We start from the raw sequence: 14,280 nt of genomic DNA on the forward strand, positions 1-14,280 counted from the left end.
TAAAACAATAAAATAAAAATAAAACTCAAGGCATATCCATCATGTAATAAAATAATCTTTAATAGATTAGTTTTTGGCCACCTTGCAGCAAATATTTACGCTTTCTGAATGACCTTCTGACATGGAATAATGCCACTGAAGAGCTTGTGAGCATGTTGTAGGTCTGCAAATTGATTAAATAAATACCAAATGGATGCTTTCTGCAAAAAAAGTTTTTTTTTTTCCAGTGAAGTTTTCATTTGATGTTTGATAGTTTTGAAGAAAATGGAGCACAATTTTTTCATTTCTTACATTTTTAAGACTGAGCAGAAATCCTATCCCAAGTACTAAGTGTGTGTGCAGCAAAAAAGTTCCAAGAAAGGAAGCCATTCAGGGTGCTGACAGTTCTGCACTTTTATTTTTCACAATGTCTAAAAACTCAATACAAGGTAAAAATACGTCACATTTCAAACGAAACATTGGTAGATGTCTGTGGAGACAACATAAAAAAAAAAACAGAAAGAAAACTTTCCAGAGTAATCTTAGCCAAAAATATGACAAAAGCACCTCCATTTTTACCATGTATACAGATGGCTACAAAAAACTGATGATTTAAATCCTGTTGAAGTCATCAAGAAGGTAAGAGTTGCAGTTGATCTGGTGTCAGAATCAATGAAGCCATGTGATCTCTGAAGGTAAAACAACTGTTTATCTGGAGGAGTTGGAGCTGGAGCGAGAGCGGTGGCGTCTGCGACCGGGGGATCTGGAGCGAGAGCGGCGGCGTACAGGGGACCGCCTTCTCGGGGACCGAGACCTGAGAGGTAAACAGGAGCAGCCATGAAAATATGATCCTTGTGAAAATAAATGGATAAAATGATATGGCATGCTAATGTGTACCTTCTCCTCATGCGTGGGGGGCTGCGGCGCCACATTGGTGGTGGAGGGGGCATTCGCCGAGGAGGAGGAGACAGTCTGCGAGGTGGAAGACGAACCCGCTGAGTCAGCACAGCAGCTGCACTGATTTCCTGTCCGTCAATCTGACCTAAACATTTAAATCAAATTAAAGATATTTATTCAGTGAACACAGACATAGCCGTATGCTTAGGGTAATTAACAGGCACTGAAACGAACACCAACCTCCGTCCATGTGTTTCAGGGCCTTCGCAGCCTCTTCGGCAGTCTCAAACTCCACATAAGCGTAGCCTTTGGGCAGGTGTGGGTGGAGCCTATCTGCAGGCATGTCTATCATCTTTATTTTCCCATAAGTAGAAAAGATTTCCTGGATGTGGTCCTGTTAACCAGAAAAGCATCATCATCAATGGATTTACTAGATCATAAGCAGAAGGATAACATATGTCTATAATTTTTGTATAACTCTACTTTAGCCCAACAGATTATGCATGCAGTTGTCTTGATGTACCACATAGAATTTCTTTCAAAACTCAGGACCAGTCTGTCATTCTTTTTCTTTTAAAATCAAAAGGCATCAAACCTAGAGTATTGTTACCCCAGAACTTTATTTTATCCTGGTCATCAGTTCTGTTTGTTTCTAAAGTAATGTTCAAAATACGCAATTAATGTACAAATACTAGGTTCGCTGATGACTGATAGGGTCATTCCTTCTGCAGAAGTGTTGCTGGTTCAATGGAGTACAGAATGCGTTTCAAACAGAGAAATAAGAAAACTACCCTGGTTACCCAAAAAAGTTCCAGTGTAGTTCCTTGCATTTTATTTGTTTTCCCTTAGTATAACATCAACACATCTCAATGTTCATGTTATGTAAATATTTAAATCTGTAAAGGCTACAAATTTTCTCTGACGTAGTAACTTTCAGAGTATATCCGTGGTTAAACAATTACAAAGTTCTGGCTGTAGAGCACTCGACTGTAGTCAGAAGCACAACTTTCTTCTCTATTGTCATTGGTTTGTTACAGTCAGACCTTTCATAAAGTTCAGAGTGACTTTCCATAAGTAGTGATGTATATTTGTAGTGACAAAACCACTCAAAACATTTTGCCATAGAAACTTACTGCTTTTTATTTTAGAAATGGAACGCTTTCCTTCTGCCCCATACTATCTAGAATGTTGAAATCGGAGGAAACGTTTTTTCTTTAAATCAGAGATCAATGCTGTATTGTTAGATCTTATCTTCAGTCACATTGAGGACTGTTATGGTGAAAGGAGATCTAAATCTCCTAAACAAAGATGCTGAAACAGCAACATGCCTGCAATAGAAGGACCATCTCAGCATTAGCAGACATAATTTATGTGCCTGTTGTATTCCAGAGGGAAAAACATTCCAGGTAAACCTTGGACTCTTTTCACTAACCTTGGTCACATTCCTGGTCAGCCTTCCTAAGTGAACCTTGGTCGGTTTTGGGGTGGGGCTTCGCTTCCTTCGGTCTTTATCATCTCCCCTCTTCTGTGCTTTAGAGCTACAAAAACATTAAGTGTTAAGTTAAACCTCTTCAAAAAAGCCTACTAATGAAACATCAACTTGTAGAAAAGATTTTAAGGACACCCTTACGGTGAGCGGGAGCGGCGACGGTTATCATGGCGCCTGCGACTGGGGCTCGGGGAGCCTGAGGAGCTGGATGAGGAGGATGAACGAGAGCTTGAGGATCCGGTGCGGCTGGAGCCAGAAGAGCTGGAGCCACTTGAGGAACCTGAGCTGGAACCTGAGCTACTGCTGGACGATGAGCTTGATCTGGAGCAGAAGCAGAAACACAATTATTTTACTAAAAATATCTTGCTCGGGCACGGCATCTAAAACAAAATATTCTAGAAAAATGCATCAGAATACAAACCTGCTGCTGCTGCTGCTGCCAGACGAAGCACTACGGCGCTTCCTCACTTTCTCCCTCCCCCTCTCCTTGTCTCCATCCTTGGTACCAGTCTTCTCTTTACCTCTATCTTTGGTTTTCTCATCCTCCTTCCGCTTTGTAGGTGATGGAGCCCTAAATTCAAAGAAAGAAACACATTAAATTAGTTCTGTTATGCTTGTATGTCGTGCTCTTGAAAAAACAAACAGATAGAAATCTGCATGCAAGATCTAATCACGTCACATCACGTCACGTCCTTGATGTGTTTTGCCTTTACCAATCTTAAAAATTGTAAATATTGTTGATAAATATTTCAGTTTACTTCGTGGAAAAATGAAAGTGAGATAGCTCATTTAATAGGATAAGATGTACATTTGGCTTCAGCTTCCTTGTATAATAAACTGAACTTCAAGATACAAAGAAATTACCTTGGCAGAAAAGATAAGCTTAAAAATTATATCAAACAAAAATTTTCCAATTTTATTCCTTATTGAGAGTGCACAACGTCACAGTACATAATTCTGCTGAGCAAACCCCACAGTCATAAAGATTTTATTAATTTTTGCTTGTTTTTATTTTTGAGTTCAAATTACTGCGGTTGTATTTGCTTCCATATATTCCGTCTATCAAAATCACAAATGGTTGATTAATTTTAAACAGTTTGATTATACATAGCACAAATATATTAGAATAATAATGTTAGGAACAGGGTCAGAACATTAATCCAAAGTTCTGTGTATTCATGAAAAAGCTCGACTCTCGGACAAAACAGGCCGCCATTGAATTTCATTCACCCCCTCCTGAAAACAAGCTGCTTCCGTTAACCTTCCGCACAGCTCCTCTTATAGCGAAACTACGACCACGTGAAAGCGTTAAATATTTAAAAGTTGAGTAAAAACATCTCACGCACGTATATATTCATAGTTTTTATCCCCCCAAAAAAGCTTGAACCTACATTTCTTTTTCGGACCAGGAGGCTACAGTTGAACCACTCGCGGCCTGGAAAGACGTCGCTGGCTGATGATGATGATGATACCGGAAGTTGCGTAGTTGCTTGAGCGCCACTTACGATCATTTGTTTATTTTACGTTATTTGACGACGAATGGTTTACGCGTTTGCGTATGAGAGAGAGCGCTTGAGATAAATATATCCAAACTGTGTCACTTGTGTGCATAAAATCATTTGATAATTTTTTTTAATGTGAAAAAGCAGCAGAGCTTCCTTATTTTCGACTGGCTTCCGCAGGGTGAACGCTGCACTTTATTTTGGCTGTTGTTGTTAGCTAGCCCAGCTAATCCAGGTGAGTTTTCCTGCACATGCGGATTATTTTCAAGCAGCCCAGTGTGGGCATTTACTTGTAAAACTGTTTGGATAAAACGGGTTTATAGTTGGGAGTTTATTACAAGTTATTACAATGCCAGCAACATAGTTATTATTCTGAATATGTGATTGATTATTCTGAATTCAGATATATAAATAGGATCATTGTAAGATCAAATTGTTGTTTTGTTTGTTTGTTTTTTTATTTTATTTAGATTATTAAAAACATTGGAACTATCTCGTACATTGTCATGCTATAAGGTCAAATTTAAATGTATTTTACTGGGCTTTTACTAAGGCAACAACACCGAGCTTTTCTTTGCAGAACTCAATCAGGGCAGCATGTGACCATGAGTTTTAAAATCTTGCCACAAGTTTTTAATTGAATTTAGAGCTAGACTTTTACTGAGGTGTAGAAACACATGAGCATGGCTTGTTTTGAACCACTTGACTGTAGTTTTGTCTGTACATTTATAGTCATTTTGCTCCACCGTAGTATTTTACAGCTCCCCTCCTCACTAGTGTCCACAAATGACATAGGTATTCAGATTTTTTTAGATTAGTTGGTACAACTTAGATAAGTTGGTAATGTTAATTGGGAGTACTAGTTAAAGTGGCAAAGCATTTTAAGCAAAACAGGATTTTGTACATATCATCTGACCAGGACACCTCCCTCCAAATATTTGCTCTGTTTATGACAGACTGCAAACAGAACTTCTTCAGGCCTTCTTCAGGATTTACATTTACTAAAAATAGGAACCCATCTGTAACTTTCCTTCCACTTTATAATTATGCACTCGTCTGTGCTGTTTTTAAATATGAAAGCATTATGTAGTACATCAGTGTTTTTTAGCATGAGAAAATGTGAAAGAGGTCCAACACTTTTACATGGCCTTTTATCAATAAAAATTATAACCAGCATGAGATTAGAACATACCTAAGAAGCAAACTAAAATCTCAATCCACACTGTTTGATTCTCGCCTCTGAGAGCAATAAATCTTGTTGAACATGTGTCACTGAAAAGAGTTTCTCAAGATGTCTCAACTGAAGACAAAGTATGACAAGTTTCAAAGGTGCTTTTTTGAGGGAAGCTGATTAATGTTGAACTTCTGTTCTATTTACTGTAAAGATTACAAATTAGAAAAAAAGGAAGAAGATGAAGTACAATGTCATGCATAACCTTTGGTTCAGTTTCACTTTTTTTACTTTATTTAATATAATATGAGTATCAAATATGCAAAACAGAGCAAGCACATAAACAATACAAGGGCTGGATGCAACACAATTATCTTATTTGAATCCTATTCGAACAGTGCCAGAAATGTCCTTAAATTAGTGAAACAATAAGACATCCTTAAAAGATGGCCTTTAAGGATGTTACACTAAGCCTTTGACTAGTGATAACTGAGTCACAGGCACTCATTCTAAAATACGTCCAACAACAGTGTTTTGGTACTGGAAATCTTTTTTTTTTTTTTTCAAATATGTAAATAAGAGAAGAGAAAGGAGATGAAATTATAGCAATTATCCACACATTCTGCAAAAGATCCTACAATAATTTAGTAGTAGTTAACATTAACAGCTGTATGTATAATTATGCTATAGCCAGCCAGCATATGCAGTTAAGCAATCAGACTCCTAACTGGTTTAGATTTCAAGTGAACTTTGAATTTTACCAAAATGTCTTTAAACTGGAAATAAAGTTTCTAATTTTGAGAAGCCCAGCCAAAGTCCTGACTTGAATCTGATAGATTATCTGTGGAGGAAGATACGTCCTGCAGAATCAACATAATTCTTATTATAATGTTGCAGCAGTGACTACATTCTAATAAGATATGTGATACCCTATGCAGATACTCAGTCAGCACCATCGAAGATCAAGTTCACCCTAGCATCTTGAGGACTTTCAGTGCATTCATCTGACATACTCTGGTCTGTTTTCTCATCATTTCAGCAATAAATTATTTGATAGCTCAAAATAGACTATGAGGTGCATTTCAGCTTTGTCTCAAAATTATCAAGTAAAGAAATAAAGTTGTTGACATTAGGGCAAAAGTACTCTGTTCTGACTCATTTTAACACACTGAATTCTACACATTTTATCCCAATATACACTGTCTGTATAAAACATCCAAAGCAACAGGCATTCTTCAAAAACATGATGGGACTTGATATTGATATTCTTCGAAAAGCACCTTTGTTGTTTTAAGATGTCCTTACAGTAAATACAATGCAAGATAAAAGTGCTTTAAAAACATAAACTGTTACTAACTTCTTTTATTTTCTGACTCATGTAGCCATTATCATCTGAACTGGGGATTTATCTAGACTGAACAAGCATGGGGCGACTCGATGATGCTGCCAAACACAAAGTGGTGGAGCTGCGGAAGGCTGGCCTCAGTTTCCGCAAAATCAAAGCTGTGCTGGAGCTGGAGAACATCAAGGTGTCTGCTCAAGCCATATACCTGTACCTGAGGGAGTTCCAGGGCAGACCACCAGGGAGGGTTAGACCTCTGGAGGCTGGAGGTAGCACATTGGCGCAAACAGCTCAAGCGCAAGCTGGGGCATTGCAGGAGAGGTGGAGCAACATTCACCTTCAGAACTTGATGAGGGACAGGCCTCATCACACTGAGTATCCAGCTCCAGCTAACTTCTCCAAACAGGCATCCACCAATGCAGAGACCACCTCAAAGACCTCTGGATCTGGGGAGGCTAGCGGAAGCAGCAGGCCGGAGCAGCAGTCCGGTGGAAATAAGGAAGAAAACGACATTCAGATTGTTAGTGTCACTTCACTTGCACAGCATGGCCAGCAAAGGGCGACTCAGCCACCTGTAACAAGGCCAGAAACAAGTTCAAACTTGTCTTCCACGTTAACGGCATCTGGAGCATTCCTGAGAAGAAGAGTGACACCTTCCCCAGCCACTAGTTCAATTTTGGCAGCTCGAAAAAGACTTTTGGACAGAGCATTGTCACATAGGACAAAGGTAAATACAGAGTTTTCTCAATTCTAAAATTGCTGACTTGCTTTAAAGCTGTATAAATTGCTAAAGTAGTTATATATTTTTCACATTTACCAGTCATTCCACCAGATGGCAGCGTTGTTGAGGAGAGATCAGGCTGGCGTTCAAAGTTCAGATTTAAACAGTGCTCTACCACAGCAGCAGGAAACCTATGACCTGACCACTGAAAAGGTTCGATCTCAACAAACTTTAAAAAGCCTAAAAGCAATACTGTTCCTGTTCCTGTATATTATGTTTCACTGGGAATAGCATTTGTATTGTTTTTATCTAAAACTTGTGGTCATGATTAAATAGCTTCAACACAATAACATCCAAGAGAGAAGTGGCAATAAATTTATAAATACAAGTCTGAACAATCCTTTTTGAAGGTTCCACCATAGCTACTTCTAAATAAAGTGTTTTTATTGTTTCAGACTGTTATGGAGGGGCAGCCTGGGCATAATGGTTCCCCTCGGCGCTTTGCAGCACAGAGACCAGGAATGAGTGTCCGCTCCCTTCATCCTCCTCCACGTGTCGGAATTCGCCTTCCTAATCGCCCGCAAGCGCCTTTGACATCCTCATCTCCAGGAACTGTTCTTCGTCTGCCCTCCCCCAGGACTCAAGGCGAGGGGAATTCAAATCCTCCATCGGCGGTCCAGGACACCAGAGCAAGAGGTAGCTTGCAGGACCAGATCCAGACCCTTGGCTCTGAAGTTCGCAGCCTCGGCCTGGCAGTGAAGATGATGGTGGAGCAGCAGTGCCGCCTGGAAAGGGAGCAGTCACAGCAGACGCAGATTCAGAAGCAGATCCTCAGCACTCTCCAAACACTCTCCTCTAAAGCAGGACTCTGTAACAGAACCCCACAACGGCTCAACAAAACTCCCTCGCCATCGTCTTTGCCAGCAGCCTCTGCCACTACCTCTTTTAGCCAAGACACGTACACTTTTAGTCCAGGCACGTTCTCTCAGTGTGGCCAGACTCAGTCAGGCTACAACTCTTTAGAGAGATTAGAAAGCATAGAGGCCTTTAAGGTTCCAGGAATGAGCCCACCAAGCATAAATGGGTTTCCACCATGTAGCAACACAGACAGTCTTCCTCTTACTCTTACTCAAACTTCCTCTCAGTCACAAACTTATCCAGCTGGTTATCAACAGCAAAACAGTCAAGCCCTCCTGGCACCCTACACACAGTCATACGTTTCCTCGTACAACCACACACACACTCAGTCGTTCAGAACGCAGGAGAGTAAAGCAGCAGATTTTTCTGCCAGGACCTTCATGGACTGCAGCGGGTCTACCCAGCAAGACATGAACTCCTCTTCACTCAGTAGCATCAAGGTGGAAGGACCTTAAATAACACAAGTTCAGTCCACCGAAAGAACTTGCACTTGTGTTTGTTTTAATTTGCTGTAGCGTTGCGGTGTAAGGTACATTTTTGGGACTACTTGGGCGACTGTGGCTGTGTGGCAGAGTTGTCGTCTTGCAATCGGAAGGTTGTAGGTTTGACTCCAGTGTCCTCCTGCCATATGTTGATGTGCCTCTGGGCAAGGCACTTAACCCCAAATGGCCTACTGGTCTGCGTATCGGTGTATGAATGTGTGTGCGAATGGGTGAATGTGACTAGTCTAAAGCGCTTTGAGTGGTCAAAATGACTGGAAAAGTGCTATATAAGTTCAGTCCATTTACTAATATAAAAGAAGCTGTGTTTATTAAATTTATTGCTGAGGAACATTATCACGCAATATGTACAGCAATAGATAACAAATTTTTAAGTTTTGTTGAAGTCCTCTGATTTAACTTAGCCACAATTTAATGCAAGTCATGAGTCTGTATATTTTTGTGATTTTGTCTTCTATCAACAGGAAATCCAACACAAACAGTTAATATAAATAACTTTGACCTGTTTTACTAATAAAAGTCAGATTTTGATCCAGAAAGAGTAATCATTTCATAATGTAAAGTGTTTCCAGTAACGGGATGGGATGTTGATTGCTAAAATCTTGGGAGACAAAGAAGCAATTATACCAAAAGCAACTTAAAAGATCAAGACTACAGTTTTACAACCTGACACTTAATATTATGAAGGAGGAGAATCAAAACCAGTAATAACTTTTTTCCCTGAAGTATAGGCCAGTAGCTGCAACCACTGAGCCAGGAGTAAGCAAAAGCCGAGGGAACATGTACAGTAGGTTGCAAAAGCATAACGAATTTATATATTGAGATGAAAATCCAGCTAAATTTGCCCATTTCACTGGCCTTAATAATATGACCAATATAATTACTGGTCATATTCAAATACTACAACTACTGTTTTAAAATTCAGTAGTTGTCTAAATATGTACACTGACTGCACTTCTCTTTTATGAGTGAAGTTAATACAACTCACCAGTATTGCCTGTCGGAGATTTTTCAATACAGAAAGGCTGCGACACATAAACTTTTAAAAAGCGATTATGTCTAAAGGCCTCTGCCATGACAGCACAGAGTAGATGTCAATAAAGCAGCTCGTACTCACCCTTTTGGTCACTATTACGTAATTACAGTGACCTCAGCAAAAGATTTGCAAGTGTCCAATTAAATTTAGTCAGAGAACTGTATCTTCACACTACTAGAGAGCTGTTCATAGTTATGAAGAAGTTCAACATATTTTGCTCTTATCTTGTTACTGTTTAGCAAAATCTTAAACTTTTCATCTACTTGCAACTACTTAGGGCAACAGCGCCACCTAGACTTCCAAATTAAACACACAAACTATTACATCTTAAACTCAGAGAAATAAACATGTTCACGTCTCCTGAGGTTTTGAACACACAACAGAAATGGCTCAAATTTTAATGCAGAAAACAAAAATTATATGAATAAAAAGACTATTAAGTCAATTGTAGTTTACATAAATGTTTGTGTCGATGACACACTTACAGGAGTACACAGCAGCGGTTGTGGCTTTCTATGGATACTAGTAGCTGTCTTTTGTATTAGCATTATAGATTAACTACACAGATAGATTTTCAAACCTTTATTTCTGTTAGAATTTTTCTGCTTAGAACAAATGAGAACACAATTTACAGGAGAGAAAAAGCATGTAACTAAAAAAATAGAAACTGTCAAATTCTTAAAATAGAGTGAAAATATGTAATAGTGACATCCGGGTTCTGGTAGAGAGATGAACTATACTGTAGTGTTTCATTCTTCACTGCCGACTGATGGCGCAGAGCTCATGAGGAGAAGGAGGATGGTGAATCCCACTGCTGGAGTCAGATCCAGGTCATCTTCAGAAACTCCAGGTGGAGGCTTGAAATGAAAACGTTGAAGGAGTGAGGTGAGGAAGAGGAAAACCTCCATCTTTGCCAGACTCTCACCAAGACACGTCCTGCGACCTGCGAGTAATGCATTTTCATCCAATCATGAATGACAAAGATTATCTGATTGATTAACAAACAACTAAAGTTGTTTTACCTGCAGAAAATGGCAGAAAGGCATCTCTCTTGATAAATCTTCCCTCCTTGTCCAAGAAATGAGAAGGGTTGAAGGTGTGAGGGCTCTCCCATTCACTCTCATCATACAGAACAGAAGCAAGCAGCGGAATCACAGTAGTTCCCTGAAGACAAATATACAAGCATGATCATCTGGAAGATGTTGTCTGTTGGAAGCCTATATTTCCCTCCTGCTCACCTCTTTGATAAAATATCCATGAAAGGTGACGTCTTGTTTAGTTTTATGTGGGATCGACATTGGAACAATGTTACCAAGCCGCTGTATCTCATGGATGACAGCATCAGTGTACGGCAGATTTTTACGGTCTTCCACATGAACCTCGCGGTTTCCAACCACCCTGGTCAGCTCCTCCTGAACCCGGTCTGCAGCAAACAAGAAGGAAATGATCAACAGTTCTCCAGTAGTCACCACAAATATTTTTGTTGACGTTTAGCAGATGCAATATTTTACAATTTCTATTTCCAGATGAAAACATTGAAACCATCTAGCTTTTACATATTGAGAAAAAATATTGCACCAACTAAAAAACATTAAGCCTCCTGCATAAAATTAGCCATTAACATCTACATGCTTAACTGAGAATGACATGAAGGAATTTTGAATCGACAGTTTGCCTACAAACTTCTTTACAGAGATTGCTTTATTTCCAAAGAGGCAGGTTTATATTTTACACCTTATGAGAAGAACAGAAATCTCAAAGGGCTGCAAAGGGCTGAAAAAATCTCTTCTAGATGTAGAGAAAATGACCCAGATGTTTTCTCCTCTTTCTTACCTTGAATTTGTGGATACTTTGCCATGAGCAGCAAACCCCACCTCAGTGTTGCAGCTGTGGTGTCAGTTCCAGCAGCAAAGAGGTTTGATGTTGTATATATCAGATTCTCCTCAGTGAACTGAGTGTCTTTGACACAAGAGTCCTAAAGAGAAAACTGTGTGAATACTTTACATGTGCCACACATTTTGATGTTGCCAATACTCTTTAAAAAAAGGTTTGTGTTGCCTTGCCTCTTCTTTCTGCTTTTGAATCAGAAAACAGTCGATCAGTCCTCTGCATTTCTGAGGGTTGAGTGTCTCTTTCAGTTTCTGGGTTAAATCCTTCACTTCTCTCACCGTCTCTTCAATATTTTTTAATATAACCTGACGGCTTTTTATCCATCCAGCCAGCCAGGGAAATGTATTGTAGAGCTTCAAATTATGGAAAATATATTTCAAGAATATAAAAATGTAATATTGGTTCAAATATTTAACATTAAAGAGAGTTAATGGACAGTCCTTGTAGAATATCATTCATCAGAAATAAAAATAGAATGTAACATTTATATGAGAAAACATTTTAAACCTATAGGTGTGCTTATCCTTCCACCTCACATTTTGTTGGTCTGTCAAATAAAACCCCAGGAAACAAAATTCAATTAAGCATATGGATGTAAAAAAAACTATTTATGAAAATTACATAAATCCAAATAGCTCTTTTATGAGAATTAATGTATTTTTATATATGTAAATAATGGGTGGCATGAGTAAGCTCAGGGTTTGGACTTCAGACATAATTTCACAGTCTCTACCTTTCATATATCTAACTTTGTCATGGTCTACCGAATACTGAAATTCACTTGAGTAACTTGATATATTTACCTTGGTAAATACTTTACCAGCTTGCAACTTGGAAAATAATGTATCAAGTAAGTGAAACATTAAGCTTACCTGGATTCCTGCCGAGCCAGATAGCTTAATATTCTCAGTGACTCGACGAATCATGTCTCTAAATTGAGGATCATCATATTCAAACCTGCTTCCAAACACAATGGAGGAGATGATGTTGGATGTTGCATTATTTGTTGCTTGGGATGTGTTGAATGGTTTCCCTGTGGAGCAAGAGTTGCTGTTTTAACTGTCTGCTATTAAAATGTACTTCATTAATACAAACTATTACACCACAACAATGATTGAACCATTTCAATGAAGAATTTCATGTCTATTTCTTAGAGAAACACAGTATTATATTATACCTTTATAACTCTCAAACACTTGAATGAGGTGCCCACACTCCTCTAAGATTTTCTCCTCTGCAACTCTCTTCCCCATCCCAAAGTCTCTGAGGGTGCTGAGGGCGAAACGACGCATCTCTTTCCACGTTTCTCCATTTGAAAATATAATTCCTTATACAGTAAACAGAACTCATAATCAATTTTGAACTTTGTTTCAATATGTTGTCACGTTACAAAAATACATTTCATTGGCGATTTTACTGTTAGACCAACAATAAGTTGTTATCCTTTAAGTAAACACAAAGCCCAGAATCTTTGGAATACATTGTAAATGGATGCTCACAGACAATCTGCACCCATTGTGACTGAGATTTAACTGTCAAGGACTTTTCTTCTGCAAACCAGATAGTGATTATTGACTTAACGATGTCATATTTTTTCGGATTTTTATCTTCTTGATTTAAAATCATATATATAATTATTCTTTCACTTCTCAATTTATGCACCTTTTTTGTTGATCTGTCACATAAAATCCATAAAACATATTGAACTCTGTGGGTGTAATCAGAGAAAATGTGAGAATGTCTAACAGTAGTTCATTAGTACTTTTGCAAAAGTCTGTTATGATCTACCTCTGGACATACCATGATGTTTTGTTAAATCCGCAAATATCGGTGCGATTTCTCTTTCTCCAAACTCGTCTGCATAGCCGACCAGAGCCTCTCTGACTGTCCTGTGCCCGGCTAGGACAACCACTTTTTTCGGTCCAAAATAAACTGTAAATACAGACCCATACTTCTTGGAAAGCTGATTGGATGAAAACATGAGAAAAGAATGAAACAGATGTCCAACAGGTTTAAATGTTGCAGAACAGTTTAAGTCAGTACCTCACACAGTGTTTTGTAGGGTCTCTGGAGATCCAGCTGCAGCAGGTTGCCAAGCAGAGGAAGAGGCTTTGGTCCTGGAGGTTCTTTACCTGTTTCTCTGGAGGAACCAACAGTCACCAAATATAGGATTATGAAAAGGAGACCTACTCCAAGTACAGAGGTGGGACTGGAGAAAAGAAAGAAACCAAAATCCTTCAAAGTCTCCATGTTCTCAGCTGCTTACGATCTCCTGAAATGAATTTTCAGCTGAGACAGAGAGGACTTTTGTAACGGTCTCTCTATGGCGTCCCGACCCAAGCTAACGGTCAGCCAAACTCCTTTTAGGCGAGTCAGGATTAAACAGCTCTTCCTTTATTCACGTAGAATGGAGTGAAACTGCCAAATCAGGAACAACATAAAATCTATGAATAACTTGCTTTGTTTCACACACATTAACATAAACGCTCATTTTTAAGTATACATAGAGGCATTGCGTCGAAGAACTCGATCTGAACACGACATTCACAATGTATACTCTGCCGTTAACAAACAAACTGACTAAATAACGTAAACGTAAAACATTTCCCTGAAAGTCCAGCAGGTGGCAGCACTGTGCCATGCAAAATAAACACTCACAGGTTACATGACAACTTTATATTCCTGTGGGATTGTTGTTCTCTGTTGGCCACACCTATTTAACCTTTGTGCATTAACATGACAGTGATCTCAACTCTGGAGTTGGTTTACTCCACTCTATCCCTGAAGCTTTGATGAATAACAGAATATATATAGAAAATGGATTTCTACTTTTAT

General features: G+C 38.9%; 3 protein-coding genes across 4 annotated transcripts; 1 reads left to right on the top strand and 2 right to left on the bottom strand.

Moving 5' to 3' along the window:
- Positions 1-368: 368 nt before the first annotated feature.
- LOC129363542 (RNA-binding protein with serine-rich domain 1-like) lies at positions 369-3,835 on the bottom strand. The gene is made up of 7 exons (XM_055035699.1): positions 3,757-3,835; positions 2,787-2,936; positions 2,507-2,686; positions 2,309-2,414; positions 1,117-1,270; positions 877-1,021; positions 369-793 (listed from the first exon to the last, which is right to left on the bottom strand). Coding segments are annotated over exons 1-7 (843 nt in total). The 5' UTR covers positions 3,759-3,835; the 3' UTR covers positions 369-687.
- A 69-nt stretch (positions 3,836-3,904) lies between these two features.
- LOC129363147 (uncharacterized) lies at positions 3,905-9,043 on the top strand. 2 transcript variants are annotated; one of them, XM_055035032.1, is made up of 4 exons: positions 3,905-4,102; positions 6,421-7,107; positions 7,201-7,314; positions 7,557-9,043. In XM_055035032.1, the coding sequence occupies exons 2-4, from the start codon at positions 6,463-6,465 to the stop codon at positions 8,472-8,474; spliced, it is 1,677 nt and encodes a 558-aa protein (XP_054891007.1). In that variant the 5' UTR covers positions 3,905-4,102; positions 6,421-6,462; the 3' UTR covers positions 8,475-9,043. The 2 variants fall into 2 exon arrangements, with proteins under 2 accessions (XP_054891007.1, XP_054891008.1); XM_055035033.1 differs by lacking the exon at positions 3,905-4,102 and adding an exon at positions 5,984-6,055.
- A 1,069-nt stretch (positions 9,044-10,112) lies between these two features.
- LOC129363790 (cytochrome P450 2K1-like) lies at positions 10,113-14,164 on the bottom strand. Its single transcript, XM_055036078.1, is given in 10 exon segments — positions 10,113-10,352; positions 10,355-10,498; positions 10,578-10,719; positions 10,794-10,978; positions 11,389-11,530; positions 11,619-11,798; positions 12,318-12,478; positions 12,623-12,772; positions 13,246-13,408; positions 13,489-14,164. Coding segments are annotated over 10 exon segments (1,515 nt in total). The 5' UTR covers positions 13,696-14,164; the 3' UTR covers positions 10,113-10,311.
- Between the last annotated feature and the right edge of the window lie 116 nt (positions 14,165-14,280).

The sequence above is a fragment of the Poeciliopsis prolifica genome, unplaced genomic scaffold, assembly GCF_027474105.1.
Source record: "Poeciliopsis prolifica strain line A6 unplaced genomic scaffold, Auburn_PproV2 SCAFFOLD010, whole genome shotgun sequence".
NCBI classification, from domain to species: Eukaryota; Metazoa; Chordata; class Actinopteri; order Cyprinodontiformes; family Poeciliidae; genus Poeciliopsis; species Poeciliopsis prolifica.